The sequence below is a fragment of the Grammomys surdaster genome, unplaced genomic scaffold (assembly GCF_004785775.1).
Source record: "Grammomys surdaster isolate TR1022 unplaced genomic scaffold, NIH_TR_1.0 100, whole genome shotgun sequence".
Lineage (NCBI taxonomy): Eukaryota > Metazoa > Chordata > Mammalia > Rodentia > Muridae > Grammomys > Grammomys surdaster.
This window is the reverse complement of record NW_021604579.1, coordinates 2,592,519-2,611,986: the sequence shown is the minus strand read 5'-3', so window position 1 is coordinate 2,611,986 and position 19,468 is coordinate 2,592,519. Positions and strand designations below refer to the sequence as shown.

At 50.7% G+C, this 19,468-nt stretch overlaps 1 protein-coding gene across 1 annotated transcript in view; it reads left to right on the top strand.

Annotated features, from left to right (window-relative positions):
- Nucleotides 1–18,372, top strand: part of Slc2a1 (solute carrier family 2 member 1) — a 28,112-nt gene extending 9,740 nt beyond the window's left edge. Inside the window, exons 2-10 of the mRNA XM_028785875.1 lie at nucleotides 1,898–1,993; nucleotides 13,338–13,498; nucleotides 13,600–13,840; nucleotides 14,234–14,396; nucleotides 14,489–14,676; nucleotides 14,961–15,065; nucleotides 15,434–15,535; nucleotides 16,791–16,994; nucleotides 17,302–18,372. Of these exons, the coding sequence (XP_028641708.1) occupies nucleotides 1,898–1,993; nucleotides 13,338–13,498; nucleotides 13,600–13,840; nucleotides 14,234–14,396; nucleotides 14,489–14,676; nucleotides 14,961–15,065; nucleotides 15,434–15,535; nucleotides 16,791–16,994; nucleotides 17,302–17,502 (1,461 nt within the window). The 3' untranslated portion in view covers nucleotides 17,503–18,372. The remainder of the gene's footprint in view (nucleotides 1–1,897; nucleotides 1,994–13,337; nucleotides 13,499–13,599; nucleotides 13,841–14,233; nucleotides 14,397–14,488; nucleotides 14,677–14,960; nucleotides 15,066–15,433; nucleotides 15,536–16,790; nucleotides 16,995–17,301) is intronic.
- The last annotated feature ends 1,096 nt before the right edge of the window (nucleotides 18,373–19,468 follow it).

The window sequence follows — 19,468 nt, the reverse complement described above, 5'->3', positions numbered from 1 at the left end:
AGATATATCCTTTACATATTCCAGTATTGCTATGCCACAGCTCACTAAATCATAGGTGTGTGCTAATTTAATTTCTATTCTAATGTGTACTAGAAATATGCATATTTGCATACCGTAAGTATCACACCTGAACAACCCTGAGCATGTCACTCAGCAGATAGCCCAGCATGTGGTGGGGCTCAGCTGTCACCATTGAGCCCTGCCACTGATGTTTACCACAGTCTCTTAAGTCCCAGTGGTCACCTGATGACCCTTGTCTTGGCTGTGGCTCCCCAGAAGCTTGTCATATGCTCCCTGCCCACTCACCCTGCAGCCCTGGGTATGGAGGCTCCCTAGAGAGCTGGGAGACAAGATATTTGAGGCCATGTCTTTTGATTGAGTTCACAGAGGATGGGAGTTGGAGGGAAGCCTCACAGTAAAGGATGAGTTTGAAGGTCAGTCAAGGAGAAGCAGACAGACCATTAGAAGGCAGGCCTCAACATTCTGAGTGTGCACTGGAGCAGACACAGGCCTTCCTCTTTCTCAGACTTTCATGTGAGAACTATAGCTTTGGCAATCCTTGTCCTGCAGGCTTCTGGAAAATGAGAGGACCTAGGAACAAGTCTGCTTAAGGGCTACACCCCCTCTATCTAACAATCTAGAAGTCAGCACTGCTTCTGGGTACTGTGGGGAGACAGGCCCAGACACTCACACAAGGCTGATGCCCAGCTAAGACTATCCTCCACTGTCCTAGAGTCTCACAGGGCTCCTGAGGGCTCCTGATCCTATGCTTCCCTCCTGGACCCACAGTGTCCAGCCCAGTGCCATGCAGGTGTTCTGCATCGGTAGATGGCTGGTCTATTTCTTTTGTTTTGGCGTAAGTCCCCAGCTCTATTTTCCCACAGCCTGTTAAGGGTCTGCCTCAAGTTACATTTCTTGGCTTCTCCATTTGAAGAGCTGGAGATAGAGTCCCTAACTTTTATCTATTTGAATAGACACCTCACTGGCTTTTCACCTCCATGTAAACAGGCCCTTTCACCCGCTGGCATCATCCCTTCCTGCTGCCTTCAACCCTTTGCCCTTTAGGAACTCTTTGGTTTAGCACTTAGTCACTTAGGGTCATGTACTTTTGGAGTCATATTTCTGGGTGGTGTGTTATCTGGTACAATTCACCCTGAAATGAAAGCGCATGGTTTGCTGGGGGTAGGGGTGGGGTCGTTGGTGTGAAGAGCACGAAATGGAGACTCCAGGGCCCTGAGTTCTGACCCTGACACTGCTGCAGACCCCTGAGTAGATTGGAACTTTGATCTCTTGCTCTGAGCTCTTAAGAACTTTGTTTTCTCCCCAGTGAAGGGTGGGAAGGCTAGAGAAGGGCAGGGTCATGTCTCCAGGGCTGAACAACATGACTGTTCCCATTTTGCAGACAGGCACATGGAGGGTGGGGTGGCAGTGGGGCAGGGAGACCCAGCTAGCTTGCTAGAGTTTGCGTTGGCTAGACTCGGTTCATTGCCCTTGGCTTCAAATCCAGAGCCTTTCTTCCCCATCTGTACTGTCCCTTTTATTGATTTTGTTCTCCCTGGTGAGGAAGGGAAGGTTGGTTCCTCATCCTCCCACAGTGTGGGGCCACCTGAAATGTAAGTATCACTCCTACCTGGGTAGTGAGGCCTTGGAAAACCAAAGCCTTTCTAACTGCGTAAAGAAAAGCCTGATTGCTCTCCCCTCAGAGAAGTCTAGAAGTCAACTGGGCAGGTTTGGGCACCTGAGGCCAGGAAGTAGCCAGGTTTCCTGGGAGAAGGACAGGTATGTTGCCAGGAGTCAGGCGAGGCCTATCTGAACATGGGAAGCTGCCAGCACTGACTTTGCTCTGTAGTACTCTGGGCCCAGACATGCCTGTAACCTGTGATTTCTTCCTCTGCAGAAGGTGACAGGCCGCCTCATGTTGGCCGTGGGAGGGGCAGTGCTCGGATCCCTGCAGTTCGGCTATAACACTGGTGTCATCAATGCCCCCCAGAAGGTAAGTACTACGCCACTCTCCATATATACCATCACCCACACACACTCATGGTGCCACCTCAGTGTCCATCATTGACATCAACTGAACATCTTCACACCCAGCTGGAATTCTGGAATCCCAGGGCCATAGACTGCTGCTATTGTGTTAGGCTATCTTGGCTAGTTTCCCCAGCAGCACAGACACTTACACTCATCAGTATAGCAGGATTTCATTTATATAGTATTTGGGGCTTCTGAGAGCTCTACCTGCTGCTTGGCAAGCAGGCAGGCAGTGGGGAAGATGGTCAAGAAGAGGAACCTTCATTAGTGGTACCCTGTCGTGCAGTCTTTATGTTCTCACACGTCATCTACATACAGCATAGTCCAGTTCCAGACTGAACTGCTTCCTGTCCCCTGGAGGTCCCAGGTCAATTTAAGCAAACGCAGCATCTTGCCCTGGGGTGGTGCAGGAGCTCGAGGCCCGGCTTCCTTCTCCCCGTTGCACATCTCGGATCTGCCCCCACTTGCTCTCCGGGTGTTTAGACTGGAAACCGCTCTGGCAATCACCTACTTGTTCTGAGAGAAGAGGACTTCAGGTTAGGAACAGAAATGCAGATAGTCATAGCCCCTCCTTTACATTAGGCATTTTGCGTGTGTTTATGATGTTGGGTGGTGATTTCTATTCTACAGACTCAGGCAGATGAAATGACCCATGGGCAAGGTCATGTACTGGTGAATGGTGGCCTCCCAGCCAAGCTCTTTGTTTCCATAGCCTCAGGCTGCCTTCCTGACCCACACTCTCCTGTCCTTTAACAATTCACTGGCTCACAGGGATCATGGAATGGAAGTAGACAGTCCTCCTGTCAGGACCATGCTCACTCCCCAGGCTGATGAGACTAGACAGTGAGTGTGAGTGCCTCTCAGGACCAGGGGCACAGCCGGGGCACCAGACTGTGTAGAATCAGAGCTGGGCTTCTTCCAAGTGGGCAGAGCTTGGCTGTAGGGGCCACGCCCGATGCTGGGGAGCCAGTCCCTAGGCAGGCTTGGCTGCTGAGTCATGCTGAGCTGCAGCAGCCCTGATGGGATTTTTCCAGGATCTAACATGGCAACTGTGAGCCCATGCTTAGAACAAATCCCAAACCCTGTTTTTACTAAGTGATCAGAGTAGCTCCCACCAAAGTGTGTGATTTGCAGCCAGCTCTTTTTGGGAATCTGCAGATAGAGTCTGTACGACAAGGTTGAGGGTCCCCAGACACCCAGATTCTGGTTTGGGATGCCAAGGAAGCTCCTAAACTGTTGCTGAGGGGTAGCCAAAGCTGAGAAGCAGTGGGTCAAGCACTGTTGTAACAGTAGTCACAGTGAGCAAATAAATGACATAACTAGGGCTCTAAAGGCAGGACATAGGGACCTGCAGGGGAGGCAGTGAGATACCCAGAGAGCAAAGAGCTCTCCTCTGTGAAGCATGAGTATTGCAGCCTGTCAGGGAGGTAGGCTGAGGAAGAAGGGAAGCTGGGAGTTCACAGCAAGCCAGACCTGGACCACTATAGTCTTTGCCTGAGTAGCTTGGATCTACACCATAGCCAGCCCCCAGCTTGCCATGGCACAGCCAGATGGGCAGGTGGAGGGTGGGCATCATGAGGACCTTTGAGCCCATGAAAGAGGATAGGCCTGGTCAGGTCTGCATCTTGGAATTAATGCCACCTGGAGTAGTGGGATGGATCTGAGAGTGTGAGCTGGGGTCAGACACTTCCGGGACTAATGTCATAAGTACAAATGCTGGCTGCTGGAGAGATGGATCAGAGTCCAAGATGCCTGCCACCAAGCCTGACAACCTGAGTTTAGTCCCTAGGACCCATATGGTAGAAGACAAGAACAGATCCCTACAAGCTGTCCTCTGATCACCACATACATGCCAAAATACATATGTGCCCTTCCCCATACACAAATAAGTGTAATTTAGTCAAAGTTCAGTATGGGGACATGAGGGAGAAGGATTCAAAAATGCCTTTTACATGTCTGGCTTGGGAGGAACTAGTAGATGCAAGGTGGCAGGAATAGGTTTGTCTGCAGGTACAAGGTGGCAGGGATTGGGTTGTTGGCCGCCTTTGGAGGTATGTAGAGGAGCTCACAGATCTGAGTGGTTTCTCGTACACAGGCTGGAGAGTGAGTGAGTGATGATCACTGCTATCCACATGGACATGGGGGGGGTCTTTGAAGTAAAGAGAGCAAAGGCCAGCTCTTGGACATTCCCAGTGACAGATGGAACGGACCCTAGGAAGAGAAGCTGACATCTAAAACCAGACAGAAATGCAGGGCATGGTGGTGCACACCTAGAATCCTTGTGGGGTTAAGAAGTGGAGGCAGGAGGCTCTGGAGTTCTAGAACCTTGGCTACATAGCAACTCTGAGGCCAGTATAGTCTACATAAGATCCTGTTTCCAAAAAGCCAGTATAAAATACAGAACCAACCCAGAAATGGGAACTTCACAAGGTGAAAGGAAGATGTGAGGTCTTGAAGGATGAGGGTCTTTTTTGAGCTTGTTCTCCACCGTATCCTTGTACAGAGAGTAGTGCTTGTCATAGTAATAGGCTCACATTCAGCAGTAAAGAAGCAGATACCCAGAGCCTAAACTAGATGGTCACCCCCACACTGCTTAGTGTGGAAATGGTGGTGGCTTTGTAGCTGCAAAGAGCAGTTAGGTGGGCAGTGTGTGAAGAAGTCTCCTTGCATTGGTTTGAAGAGGGATAGGGAGAAAGAGTAGACTTGGTAGAGAAGAGAGAAGAGGTCCTAGTGGCTGGATGGCTTGCGTAAGGTTGTTGTTTATGTTGAGGTTTTTTTTTTTTTTTATTCCAAATTTCGTTTATAAACATGTGAGGCATCAGTAGAGGAGGAGAGGAAAAAGCTAAGGAGGTAAGTTCAGGAAGCCTTTAGGAGGCTACTGTGTTGGGCAGGAGCCTGGGAGACTGCTCCTGACAAGGAGGGACAAGCATAGCTGGAATAAGTTTGTCTGCCTTGGAGGCTTCCTAGCTAGTAAGAAACAGTGGGAGGCCAGGGCTGGGATGAGGGTGACCAGAGCTGCTGCCCATTGTGTCCGAGGACAGGTAAGCTACACAGAAAGCCCAGCCAGTGAATTGGCTATTATGAGAGAAGCCATATTCTCATACTCATGAGAGACACCTGTCCAAAGGTCCTCTCAGGAGTCAGACTTGAGACTGTGATAGAGTGACATTCCCGTTCCCGAGCCAGTTTGTCCATTTCTGCGATTGGCAGACACTTCTCACAAGCCTGCCTGGGTTTTTCCATTTATCATGAGGAAAGGATGGAAGTAGCAAGAGTAGGACCCTAGAACATGTGGCTCAGCTAGTACAGGACGGAGTGGATGCCATGCCCGGATAAGATTGAACCCATTGCCCAAGGAAGGCGCAATTCAATTCTGCCAGCACTGGCGATCAACAACAAGCACTTAGCCAGCATTCAGTCTGTCAGACCCTGCCCTCTGGAGCAGGGAAATGTGGCTGTGAACTCAACACAGTCTTCTAAGGTCACCCCATCTAGAGTGGTTGATGGGGGAGACCTCTTAGAGGAGAGTGTGTGGGGATATGTGAGGGGTCATCCAGGACCCCCTGCCCCCATGTACTGGACACTTAAGACCCCACACAGAACGTAGCCCAGTGCTGCCCAAGCCTGTGCACAGCCTTCCTCACTGTCCCACGTCACCTGCATCTGAGACCACATAAGCACTGTTGTTAGAAGTTGCTGGACTTGCTGTATTGTTTAGTGATTAAAGACAAAACAGTCTGTCCATGGTCAGCACAGATGCAGTTTTCTTACAAATATTTATGTTCCCAGCTGGTCGAGCCCATAGATGTCAAAAAAGGAAAGGTTTGGGGAGAGCAGCAGCAGAAAGACAGGATGAAGGATTTGGCAGCAAGGAGGTCAGATGCCCAGGCAAAAAGTGTCATGGAAAGGGCTCTCCTGATGTGGAATCTGTCCATCCACACTGGGCACTCTGCCTGTTCTGAGTACTTCTCTGAGGGAGTGAGACTGGGTGGCCAAGCTCTTGAAGTACCTTTGCCCACAGTGAGCAGACATTTCACTGGGAATTTGGTCTTTGCCATAAAACAAGCCTGAAGGCTTCTGCCGGAAATGGTAATTAATCATGATATTATCTTAAATGTTTATATTGCACCTGCCCTCAAATTACCTCCTCTCCCTGCACCTTCCTTGTAAGCCTGGCACCCAAGACTGTCTTCCTTTTTGTGCGTGAGGAAAGCAGGGTTGGCTGGCAAGTGAAAGGCTGAGCTGGGGTGAGAGGGGAGGGGATGGGTGTGGGCTCTGGCATGCTCACCCCAAGACAGGGTGTAAAAGGTAAGTCTGGCCATACAGGAGGGAGGCAGTAACTGCACAGTGATACCCTGGATACTACCCTGGGCTAACCTACACAGTGCCTCCCTCTGTTTGATATGAGGCAGAACTAAGCACCCCTGAGAAAGAGGCATCTCTGGAACCCAGAGGCTGTTGGGAGGGACCTGATGTTAGCTCAGCCCTTCTTGTTTGACAAGGGAGGATCCTGGTCTGCAGAGGAAGTGAGGCCTTGCCCTAAGTGACCTGGCTTGGCCAGTGACAGAAATGACCCCAGTTGGATCTGCTTCCCATGAGTTGACTCTAAGCTTGAGACCAGCCTCTTATCTCTCTGGGGATGCCAACAGCCTTAGTGTGGTCTACTACCACTTATTCTTATTCTCCTGTAAGTATTCTAAGTGCCTTAAAGGTGGTCATTTAGTTGTTCTCATGATAACCTCACTAAGTAGGCCCCATAACCTCTATTTGTAAGAAACAAGCACAGAGATGTGAAAAAACTACACCAAGGACACACAGCTAGCACAGAGCAGAGCTGCAGTTTAAATCCAGTGAGTCTGGTTCTGTTCTATGCTCTGCGCTCAGCCACTGAGCAATAGGGGTGGATATTCCCTTTCTCTCTCCCTCCCTGCCTCTGCCTCTCACCTTTCCTCTCCCTGTCTCCCTCCCCCTTCCTCTCCCTGCCTCTGCCTCTAGACCCTTGTTCACACTTGTCACACTACTGGCCCACTGTGCTCTGAGCTGAGGGCTGAGTCAAGTCCAGTCATGTACAGATAGATCTCAGGAACTTCCCACCCAACAGTTGTGCAATCCCTCACACCCTCATGCCGTCACAGCCCGGCATTGCAAGCCCCTCTTATTCTCTGCACCCAGCTGCAGTGTTGACGTCTGATCTAGATCATAGCATCTTCTAGTGAGCTGTCCGAAGACAGCGATAGAAACACGGATGACCACAGTAGGGCAGAGGTGGCAGGCAGTTGGCCCTAACGATGTTTTTCAACCTTAGCACCATGGGTACTTTGCACTGGACAGCCCTTTGGAATTTATTGTGATGGGCTGTCCTGTATTCAGTAGGATGTCAGCAGGCATTGTGGACATGACTTTGATGGAGGAGGGGTGCTGGCCAGGGGGACTTCCCAGAGGGGAACTGCATTCCCTGAAAGGTGATCAAATAGAAGGAAAGAGCAGTCTGAGAGTGGGTGTTACTGTCTGCCCAGAGGATGTGAGTCAGCATGCTGCTGAAGAAACTTCATCCTGAGGGCTGAGGTGGCCCTGGTTGCTGGGCTGCCACAGTGAGGTGAAGCTCTGTGTCTGTGTGAGAAGCTCCTCCAGGCTGTAGAGCAGGGAAGGGACCACTAGTCAGGGCAGAGAAGACCAATTCTAGATCCTCTGAAGCATCCTTCATTGTCTGATGCTGCTTTCAGCTTTAACCTGAGCCTCTTCCTCTCAGGTTTTAGAGGGGACCTCTGGGGATACAGTGGGTGGAACTATGCCCAGCCCCACCTGCAACATCTGGCCCTCAGTTTACAGCTGACCCTCAGGTGTGGTTATATTTTTCTAGAGACATCTGAGCTTTGAGACATCTGAGGGGAGGTGGGGTTCAGGGGTTAGCAATCTGGGAGAGATGAGAAAGAAGCTGGTAGTATGGGTCAAGAGCAGGCTAGGAGACTGCTGGACAGTTTGACCCTTTCCTCCTTGTAAGGGAGGGGGGAGGCAGTAGGCCTATAAGAAGGGCCATATCCCCACAGAACATGGGGAAAGATCTGAGGGAATCATTGCTGGGATTCAGGCCTGGAAGTAGAATATCCAAAGATGGCTACTGTGAGGAGCCAGAGGTCCCCAAACGTACCGCTCTGCAACAGTCTCAAATCCTAGGTCAGGTCAGCAGGGTGGCCAAGCTAGCCAGTACCCCATATGGCCTGTATGTAAGCCTTTCACATTTTGAAAGGGTTGAAAGAAAAGCAAGTGAAAGGTTGTATGTGGCTTCAGACTTAGCCTCATGAATGTTTCCTCTCCCAGCTCTGAGTCACTTACCCTCGCAGGCTCCACACAACAGGGAGCTCCCACTCCTGAGGTGGGAAGCTGCTTATCAAAAACTACGAGCCCAGGGCTTCTGCTCTCAGTGGGCCACAGAACCATTAGGGTTTCTGAGTCAAGCACCCAGTTCCCTCAGGTTCTTCTTGCCCCATATTGTCCATATGTCCCTGGCAATGTAAGTTGGAAACCCTGTCTCAGATACTCCTCTGTAGTTTAGGTATTTTTTTAAATTTTGATTTCTTTTGCTGTTCTGAGACTTGAACGTTAGGTTCTAGTGTACTAAGTGAGCACTCTGCAGTCAAGTCACACCTTAGCCCCCACTTGCTTCTCTCTGAAAGGTGGCTTCTCTCCTGGGGAGCAAAAGTGCATCAATAACGGCTTATCTATCCTATGAGCAGGCTACGTGTTCTGCCTCATGTCCCTTACAGACACCACCCTGCCACCGCAGAGAGGAAGCGAGCACTTCCTCTGTAGAGAACAGGCATCCATATGCACAGTTGCCTGGGCCTGGTAGAGTGGCCTTAGGATTTCCAAGAAGTTCTTGGGCATGTGCAGCTTCCCCCCTGACTCTAGGGGAGCAGGTGGTAAGGAATAGCTTTTTTTTTTTTGCAAACTGTCCCAGCCCAGGGACCTCAGCTGCACAGAGCCAATGTGTGCTTCCCATGAGTGTGGTCAAGGAAGCCTGAGTGCCCTTCTCTGCTAACAGCATCTCTAAGATGTCAGCCCTCGTGACAGGCCAACTCCACGACAGATCTTTCAACTGATTAGATCCTTTCCTATCTCATCAGCATGAACCCATGAAGAAATGGTTTCACATTGTTTTTGTCTTTTTATTTGATGTTTGGAGGGTGTCACTGCATACATGTCTGCACCACGTGCCCGTGAGGCTCAAAAAGAGCATCAGACCCCTAGAATTGGTATGGCAGGTGGGTGTGAGCTGCCGTTGGATGCTGGCAACAGAACCTGGGTCCTCTGCAAGAAAAGTAAGTGGTGAGCCACCTCTCCAGCCCTGTGGTTTTACATTTTAAAAGGATTATATGAAAAGCAAGTGAGAGTCATGTGTGGCTCTAGGCCCTTTCGAATAGGCCTGTTAAACCTAAACTGTTGCCTGTTACTGGTCTTGATCAGTTTGCTTCAATTGTTCCCAACAAGGAGGAGTGGAGGACCGTGCTAGTTCATTACCCTTGTAAAGGCATCCTGAAAGATAACAGGACACAGAACACAAGATGGACCTAGGACCAAAGAAGACTGGTGGGAAGGCACATTCAGAAGACCTGAGATGCCTGGGGTGGGCACAGTGACAGCATCAGGGATAGCGATTGGCACAGGGGACAGGCACTACCATTCCTCATCTCAGTCATAAGTGCAGACTGAGAAGGCTGCTTCATGGGAATCTCTGTTTCTGCAGGACACCCTTCTCCCAAACAGATGCTGAGGACAGTAGCTAGATGGAACAGGTGACCCTAGAACTTTTTTTCCCGTTATAGAGAATTCTTAGCATTCTCTGGGGCTGCTCTGTCTTTCCTGAGCCGGTGTCACCTTGGAGCCTCACGTGGACCTTACAAAAGGAGTTTCCCAGAGCAGCAGGACTGGAAAGCCTGTAACATCTTTCTCAGACAACATTCCTGATTCTGATAGGAAGCCCATTGCTCAGCTTGTGCTGTCCCTGAGTGAGGAGCTGCTATTACAATATAGAAAAGCGGCTGCCCATGCTTCTTCATGCTCAGCAGAGGGGCTTAGCAGCATAGAAGAGCTGGGAGAGTGTGAGCTTTGGTTCACTGCTGACAACCCAAGCCAGCAAGTTCCCTGGATGTGGGAGAGCTTGGGAGTACCTCATCACTTAGCTGCTTCTGTCCCTGCATGGTAAGAGAGCTAAAGACCTGAGCTGTAGGAAAAGAGATAGGTGCTCACCTTTAAGTTCATGTAGGGAGCTTAAGTCTTAACTGACTTACTTTCTGCACAAGTCTACCATTTGCACACAGTTCAAATAAGCTCCATTAGCTGGCTTCAACAAAGTATTTTTTAATCAGTTGTGGTGGCATACGCCTTTTTAGTCCCAAGTACTTGGGAGGCAGGGGCAAGCAGATCTCTTGAGTTCAAGGACAGCCTGGTGTCTACATAGGGAATTTCAACACAGCCAACTCTACATAGAGAGACCCTGCCTCAAATTTTTATGTGTATGAGTATTTTGCCTACAAGGCCCCTATTTCTCTTCAATTCTGCTTGTGGGTCTGCTTGGTCACCCTCCACAACCAAAGGGAAAGAGACCCAGTTCCCAGCTCTGGGCCCTGGAGAAGCACTTTTTATCTCTGCGGCTCCTTATTCAGAACAGCTTGTCCTGCAGAGCCTGATAAACCGGGCTTTGCCATTCCAGCAGCTCTCTGGGGTGTGTATCCCTGAAGAACACAAGCACTTTGTTTTGTTTGTCAGACTTGGCCTGGTCTCTGACCCCTGTAGGACTAAGGTTTTCTAGGAAGAATGCCTAAGACCCTTTGACAACTCAAGGTACCCCTACCACTGGCTCTGGCCCCTTACCTCAGGAAGGACAAATTCCCAGGAGTCTGGAAATCTCTGGGTTGGATCTCAGAGGCAGGAGTAACACAGGGAAGGGAGGTAAACTGTGGAAGGTGGCCATTGGAGCAGAGACTGGATTAATGGGCCATGACCCTCGATGTTGGATTATGGCAGGAAAGTGAAGTTAGACTTTTACAGTGGTTTTCACTGAACTGAGTCCAGTACCATGTGGTAGGGGCCAGAAGAAGTATGTTTTCTCAATTTCTTCTAGCACTGTAGAGGAAGCAGTTGTGTGCCACATAAAGACCTTTCAGTGACAGGCGGTATGTACCCACTATGCTGCCAGTCATAAAAGTTTAGCACAGGGCTAAACAGGTGAGCACTAGAGCCCTTGCCAGGACCCCAAGTTTAGTCTTCACTAGAACAGAGACAGCATGTTTAGCACACACGGTCATGTTCAAATAACAATACCATATATGGTGATGACAGTGGGGCTGGAGGGATGGTTCAGTGGTACAGAGCACGATTGCTGTTGCAGAGAACCTAGGTTTAGTTCTAGTACCCAGTACCCATGCCAGGTGCCTGCCAACTTCCTATGCCTCCAGCCCTGGGATCTGACGCCCCCTTCAGGCCTACATGAGCACTTGCACTCAGGCGCACATACCCACATACAAATATACATATATAATTTAAAATGAATTTTTAAAAAATTATAAAATGGTAATAGAAGTAGCCATTATTAGTTTATTGGGTCTTTTTTTTTTTCATAATTTCACAGTGACTTCCTTCTATATACTAGAACAGCCTGCCCTAAAACACCCTTCTGGGTTACATGGCAGCATCCTGGCATGTCTCATGTTTGCCATCCCTTAATTGCATCAAGAGCCCTGAGTGACCCATACCATTTAGTTTTATTCCAAACGCACTCTGATGTTTGTACAGTGGAATCACCTAATAACACATTTCTCAGAGTGGGCCCCCTTTAAGTGATGCTTGACCTGTGATACCAAAGTCGGCATTAGAGAAGAGGTTGGCGCTCAGAGCTGCTCACTGACATGCTCACAGTCAGCTGGGTGTAAATGAGTGACCTGGGATCAGAACTCAATTGCTTTTCCATTCAGAACTAGCTTCTGACCCCTGCACTTTCTGGCTTCCCTGTGTACAGCAGGTGCTTATTCTGTGTACAGTATGTGCTTAGGTCACTTTTTCCCAATCAACCTGTTCTAACCCCTGAGCCTGGCTCTGTCTTTGGATTTGACGTATAAACCATAGTGGCAGAGCAGGGGTAAAGGTGATGAGGGCCCAGGACCAGTGGGCTACCATACTCCCTGTTTAGAGTCAGGGCTGGATACTGGATGGCTCTGAGGAGACTGAGGAGAGCAAGTGCTGTTCCACACACAGGAGCTTGTGGTGTGCACCTGGGGAGGGAATGGCTTGTGTTAGTGTGGAAGTCCTGTAAGAGCTGCGAGTCATCAGGGTGGAGGAGGGGTTGTGACTGGCTGACACCCAGAGCCTTGTGAGTATAATATGATCCAGGCACGGTCACTCACATCTGTGATCCTAACATTCAAGGGGCTGAGGCAGGAGGGTTGCTATGAGCTCCTGAGACTCCTGTTTCAAAGGAAAAAAAAAAAAAAGTGAAGTGAAATAAAAGCTATGTTGTGTCACATCAGGGTGTGGACCCAGAAAGTTGTTTCCCTGTGTGTACTTGGGCCTGTCTGTGGCTACATGTGTGCTGGGTGGGTCTGGCTAGGCCTGTGGCACTGGGTGTTGTCAGTGTTACCTGACAGTGTGGTGAGTGTGTCAGAACCAGTGCCACCTGCCCATGGCCATATCCTTGGCACCAGGTTAGGCCCTCTGGTGTGGGGGCAGGGCCTAGTGAGCAAGCCCACACCAGGACAGATTCTCCAGTTCCTGGAACCACTTCTTTGCCTAGGGCCTTTCCATGAACAAACCAGCTGAGCACCTGGAAAGGAGGCCATGGTTCCTTCAGGTGGCATTTCCAGCCAGCCACAGGGGAGCTGGGCCTGGGAGACAGAAGTGACAGTGAGCCTTAGAGTGTGTCCTTTAGTCCTACAGGCTCTCAGAATGGCATAACCTGTCTGTCCAGCTGTGCTTCCTCCCCAGCAGGGGGTTGGGATAGGGCCCAGTGCCTACAGCTGTGGCCTAGAGTATACTGGCAGCCATCTGAAAGGGGGCAGTTGGACAGAAGCATTTTTTTCCTTGTACCTTCCTGCTCTGTGCCCAAACTGTGTCTGTCATCCTTGGCCATCTTCCCCAGAGATGTCTTGATCACCTTAGGAGAGGGGGAGAGCCCAGTCCTCTTTAACCTGGGGAAACTGAACCTATTTAAAGCGAAGAAGGGAGCTGGCTGGAGAACACAGTGAGTGCAGCAAAGCTAAGCCCTGGCATCTGAGGTGAGGTGGCCACACCTACCCAGGCTCTTCTCTCTGCAGGTAATTGAGGAGTTCTACAATCAGACATGGAATCACCGCTATGGAGAGCCCATCCTACCCACCACACTCACCACGCTCTGGTCTCTCTCCGTGGCCATCTTCTCTGTCGGGGGTATGATTGGTTCCTCCTGTGTGGGCCTCTTTGTTAATCGCTTTGGCAGGTAAGCAGGGAAGGCTCCAGCCCTGCCTTAGAGAGCCCAAGTCATCCTGCCTGGGGAGTTCTGGGGTCCTGGGAGCTGGCTGACCTGTGACCCATCCCCAGGCGAAATTCCATGCTGATGATGAACCTGTTGGCCTTTGTGTCTGCTGTGCTTATGGGCTTCTCCAAACTGGGCAAGTCCTTTGAGATGCTGATCCTGGGCCGCTTCATCATTGGAGTGTACTGTGGCCTGACCACTGGCTTTGTGCCCATGTATGTGGGAGAAGTGTCACCCACAGCTCTTCGTGGAGCCTTAGGCACACTGCACCAGCTGGGCATCGTCGTTGGCATCCTTATTGCCCAGGTAAGCCAGTTCTGGGTCTACCTGCCCAGCACTGCCTGTGCCCACAGCTCTGACCCTCAGGTCACAGTTGAGCAGAGCAGAGCTGTTCTACCCAGCCCTGCCTAGGACAGCCTCATGGTAGGCAGATCCCAGAGCACACATGACCCCCAGACCCACCAGCCTATAGCCAGAGCAGCAGCCACACATGCTGTGCCGGGCACATTCATATGTGGCTTTGTCTCTTGTTCTTTATAATTGGAGCTGGTGTTTGCAGATGAGGGAACAGGGTCAGAGAGGTCTTTCCCTCTCCCAGCAGCCAGTGGACAGGGAAGGCCTGCTTTGGTGGCTGGGATGGATACTGGAGTAGGGCCAGGGCAAGGCAGGGCACTCACAGTCCCTGGTTTCTTTGTTCAGGTGTTTGGCTTAGACTCCATCATGGGCAATGCAGACTTGTGGCCTCTGCTGCTCAGTGTCATCTTCATCCCAGCCCTGCTACAGTGTATCCTGTTGCCCTTCTGCCCCGAGAGCCCCCGCTTCCTGCTCATCAATCGTAACGAGGAGAACCGGGCCAAGAGTGGTACGGGCTGGGCCCTGCCCTCCTCCCTGCCCCCCTGAGCTCAGGCCTTTTCCCCACTCTGAGCCATCCCACCTTCCCTCTGGTCCCACCAGTGCTGAAGAAGCTTCGAGGGACAGCTGATGTGACCCGAGACCTGCAGGAGATGAAAGAAGAGGGTCGGCAGATGATGCGGGAGAAGAAGGTCACCATCTTGGAGCTGTTCCGCTCACCCGCCTACCGCCAGCCCATCCTCATCGCTGTGGTGCTGCAGCTGTCCCAGCAGCTGTCGGGCATCAATGCTGTGAGTACCCCACCTACCCCTTCCTGTGGCCCCAGCCAAGTCCAGGCTCAAGTGTGCACTATGAGCGAGTCCCTAGGAAAATTATAAGTAAGTTCTGCCCACGGGTACACAAAGTCATGTACCTGTGGAGCCAGAGCCTGCAGTAGTACCCACCTGCCTAGGAAGTGTTCGTCTTACCACATACACACTTATTGACCTTGGGTCCCACACCCACTAGTAACTAGAACATAGGACGGAGAAGACCATAAGCATGGAGGATCTCCAACGGTCTCCCTTTCTGGCAGGTGTTCTACTACTCAACGAGCATCTTCGAAAAGGCAGGTGTGCAGCAGCCTGTGTATGCCACCATCGGCTCGGGCATCGTCAACACGGCCTTCACTGTGGTGTCGGTAAGTCCTGCCTTTGCTCAGCAGCCAAGGGTGCAGTCCAGGGCATCAGGACAGAATGGCAGCCTGTTGTGGGAGCCAGACTTCAGTAAACTTGGGAGGCTCATTACTCATACCGTTCAGCTGACACAGACCTCCAGGGAGGTGGGAAGGCAAGCACTCTCCCAAGGTCACAGCCAATGTGCACTAGCTCTCTGATCTCCAGTCCCTCCACCCTGGTACTGTTGGGCTCAGAAGGCATATTCCTTCCCTCAGTCCCTATAAGGCCCCAAGCATGCGTGTATTGCCTTGTATTTATTGAGGTGAGCCTCTGGGCAGGTGGCTCCAAGAGGCACCAGGCAGAGAGAACATGTCTTTCTCCTTGCTCACAGCTGTTCGTCGTAGAGCGAGCTGGACGACGGACCCTGCACCTCATTGGGCTGGCTGGCATGGCAGGCTGTGCTATACTCATGACCATCGCCCTGGCCTTGCTGGTAAGTGGCTGTGCCCTGGAAGGCCCAGTGCAAGGTAAAGCGGGGACCTGGATTCAGATCCCAAAATGCCCATGTTGCCCCTAGCCTAGGTTGGCCCATGTTGGTGTGCCTCTGGAATGGGGTCTGACCTTCGGCTTCTCAGGTTGTCTCCTCCCATCTTGACCTTTCTCTTCCCTGCCTGGGGATTTCCAAGCTTTCATCTCCATATGGAAGTGCCTTGCTTAAAGCTGACCCTTGCAGAGCCTTTATAGCCTCACTTCACCTCCAGAGCAACCCTCAGCAGTATAGTGGTCCCCTTAATGCCACAGAGGTACATAGACACGCCTGTCTCCATTCTCCAAACTAGGAACTGTGCTGTTAGGTTTTCCAGCTTAAGCTTCTCAGGAGTGCTCAGCCAGGCTCGTGAATATCTGAATGATTCAGTGAGTTACTTTCAGATTAGGACTGAAGTCTAAAAGTAGAATTCATTTGTTTCATATGTGCCTTCCACACATAGGCTGGTGACAAATTTAAATGGTACTTTTTTTTATTTTGTCTATATTTTTATTTTTGTCTATATTTTGACTAGCATCAAACATGGTCAGATGGAATTTTCCCTTCTGGAATCATGTGATCAGCTCAAAAAGCTTCAGATTTTGAAGCATTTTGCATTATACATTTTACTCAAACTAAAGTCCAAATGGATAAGGAATGAAGCTAAGGATTGACCTTAGGTCTTCTGGTCCCCAGCCACTGTGATCCACTGTGGTGACCTGTACATAATGAGAGCGCATGTGCGCTCTCAGGCACACACACCCCTCTCCCGAGTCCAACCAAACCCAGGAAAAGCACCCTGGAGTCCAAGAGCACTAGAGGATGGGCACAGACTAGCTCCTTGTGAGACTGAGACACCCTGCATAGCATGCCTGGGTGTGTCTGTTGCTTTTTTAATTGCTGTAATAAGACACTGTGACCAAGGCAATTTATAAAAGAAAGCATTTTATTTGGGGGCCATAATGTTGGAGAGCATGGCAGGAGGTAGGCAGGCGTGATACTGGGGGAGTTACTGAGAAAGACACGCCTCCAACAAGGCCACACCCCCTATCATTCTCAAACATGGGGGGGGGTTCTCCTTCAGACCATCATATCAAATTGCACAGAAAAATCCAAGGCCGACCCCAGGCCGACCTCTCAGCCCAGATTGGAGACGCTTACAGCTTCTCTCCCTCCTGAGAAGCTGTCATACCCTAACCTCTCACCCCATCTCCCTCAACAGGAACAGCTGCCTTGGATGTCCTATCTGAGCATCGTGGCCATCTTTGGCTTTGTGGCCTTCTTTGAAGTAGGCCCTGGTCCTATTCCATGGTTCATTGTGGCTGAGCTGTTCAGCCAGGGGCCCCGTCCTGCTGCTATTGCTGTGGCAGGCTGCTCCAACTGGACCTCCAACTTCATCGTGGGCATGTGCTTCCAGTATGTGGAGGTGAGAGCGCATGGTCTCTGTCCTCCATTGCTCAGACTCTCTGTCGGGAGCCATCATGGTATGTGTGCTGGGCCAAGAGTCATGTGACAGACAAGCTCAGGAGCCCAGCTCACCTGGCAGAGCACTGCCCAGGCTCTCCCCTTGGTTCTCATGCCATTTCTAGAGCCTGTCCCAGGACAGGTGTGAGCAGCCTCTCAGGTTTTATAGCACCTCTGGGTGGCTGGTAGCAAATCCCTTCTTCAGATCAAGGTTCGGAGGTAGAGTCCTTTTAGCTAGGATGGAGGCTGACTGTGTGTCTGTTTTCCAGCAACTGTGTGGCCCCTACGTCTTCATCATCTTCACGGTGCTGCTGGTGCTTTTCTTCATCTTCACCTACTTCAAAGTTCCTGAGACCAAAGGCCGGACCTTCGATGAGATCGCTTCAGGCTTCCGGCAGGGGGGAGCCAGCCAAAGCGACAAGACACCTGAGGAGCTCTTCCACCCTCTGGGGGCTGACTCCCAAGTGTGAGGAGCCCCACACCCGGCCCGGCCTGCTCCCAGCAGCCCCAGGGATCTCTGTGGAGCACAGGCAGCTGGATGAGACCGACAGATCTCAGGCAAGCCGGGCCTGGGCGCCGTTCTTCAGCCAGCAATGAAGTCCAGAAGAATATTCAGGACTTCGATGGCTCCAGAATTTTTAATGAAAGCAAGACTGCTGCTCAGATCTGTTCTGATAAGCAGCAGGTTTTATAATTTTTTTATTACTGATTTTGTTATTTTTTTTTTTATCAGCCACTCTCCTATCTCCACACTGTAGTCTTCACCTTGACTGGCCCAGTGCCTGAGGGTGGGGACACGCCCTGTCCAGACACATGCCTTCTTTGCCAAGCTAATCTGTAGGGTTGGACCTATGGCCAAGGACACACTAATACCAAATAGGAGCTAGGAGGCTTTACCGCAGGAGGCGGTAGCTGCCACCCACTTCCGCAGGCCTGGACCTCAACACCCATAGGGGTCCCGGCTCCACTTTAGGATTCCGCCCATTCCTGTCTCTTCCTACCCAACCACTCAATTAATCTTTCCTTGCGAGACCAGTTGGAAGCACTGGAGTGCAGGGAGGAGAGGGAAGGGCCAGGCTGGACTGCCAGGTTCTAGTCTCCTGTGCAATGAGGGCCAGACAAACACCATGAGAAGGACCTCGGAGGCTGAGAACTTACTGCTGAAGACACGGACACTCCTGCCCTGCTGTGTATAGATGGAAGATATTTATATATTTTTTGGTTGTCAATATTAAATACAGACACTAAGTTATAGTATATCTGGACAAATCCACTTGTAAATACACCAACAAACTCCTGTAACTTTACCTAAGCAGATAAAAATGGCTGGTTTTTAGAAACTTGGTTTCAAAATGCTTGTGGATTGGGGCCAGGCAGGTGGGGTTGTGTGTGAGAAGGGCAGCCAGCATAGCTGTGACTGGGCAGTGGCTGGGGATCCTGGCAGTGTCCTTTTGGTTGCTCAAAAACCTGTATGACCTCTGTACTGGAGGAAAACTCCAGTCAGCATTTCCGTCATGCCTCTTTTAGATGGATAGCTAACCGGTCCAGCACTGGTGCTCAGACTTGAACATTATCTTGAAAGTGGAGATAGGAATCCTATCTTCATCTGACAGGCATATTTCACAAATCCTTCCCCGTACCCTGTCCCCAGACAAAATGAGCTCTGTGTTGCACAGTGTGATGTTGGCATGCCTTGTATCCAAGGCAGCTTTCCTATTCACAGAAACCATAGAGGCCATCTGAGGGAGTGTCTAGGGTGTCTGGGCAGCACTAAACAGGCAAGTTCTTCACAGAGAACCTCCCTTCACCGAATTTCAGAGGCACTTGAAGGGACTGAAGATGTGTGCTCCCACTTGTCTGGATCTAGCTGGATTCAGAGCATTATTCAGTCCAGAGCTAGGCACTCCAGATATAGCTATTATAGAGTGTCTCAGGTCTCCTCTTCTGTCAAGACAAAAACAAAAAAATCCCTTTACAAAACCTAAAGGGAAGTTCCCCTGCATACAGCTACTCAATCTCAGCATGACAAAGTGCTTAAGGAAAGGAAACTACAGAGAATGTATAAGGAATTAACCCCAGCCGGGTTCCCAGTTAAAGCTGAGAAGGGCCGTGCCTAAATTGAAGCCAGATAAAGAAAATATGGGCCTGTCAGCCTTTTACTACCTGCAAGGTCTAGTAAGTTGTCCGTTAACACAGGGTAGGGACAGGTGGGGAGCTTGTTAGTAGGTGCCTGGTGAGGCGGGTGGCCTAAGGCCCAAAGGCCTCCGGGTTCGGGAGAAACCGGCATCACTCGGTTCGGGTCCAGGGCTGAAAAAAACCAGACTTTGGAGCCTGCCCTGTCCTTGAACACCGCGACGCGCAGGGGCAAATGGGCCGAGATGTCCCCATCCTCCCGGCCACACAGCAGGGACGCGCTTAGCTCTCTGCTGTGCGTGG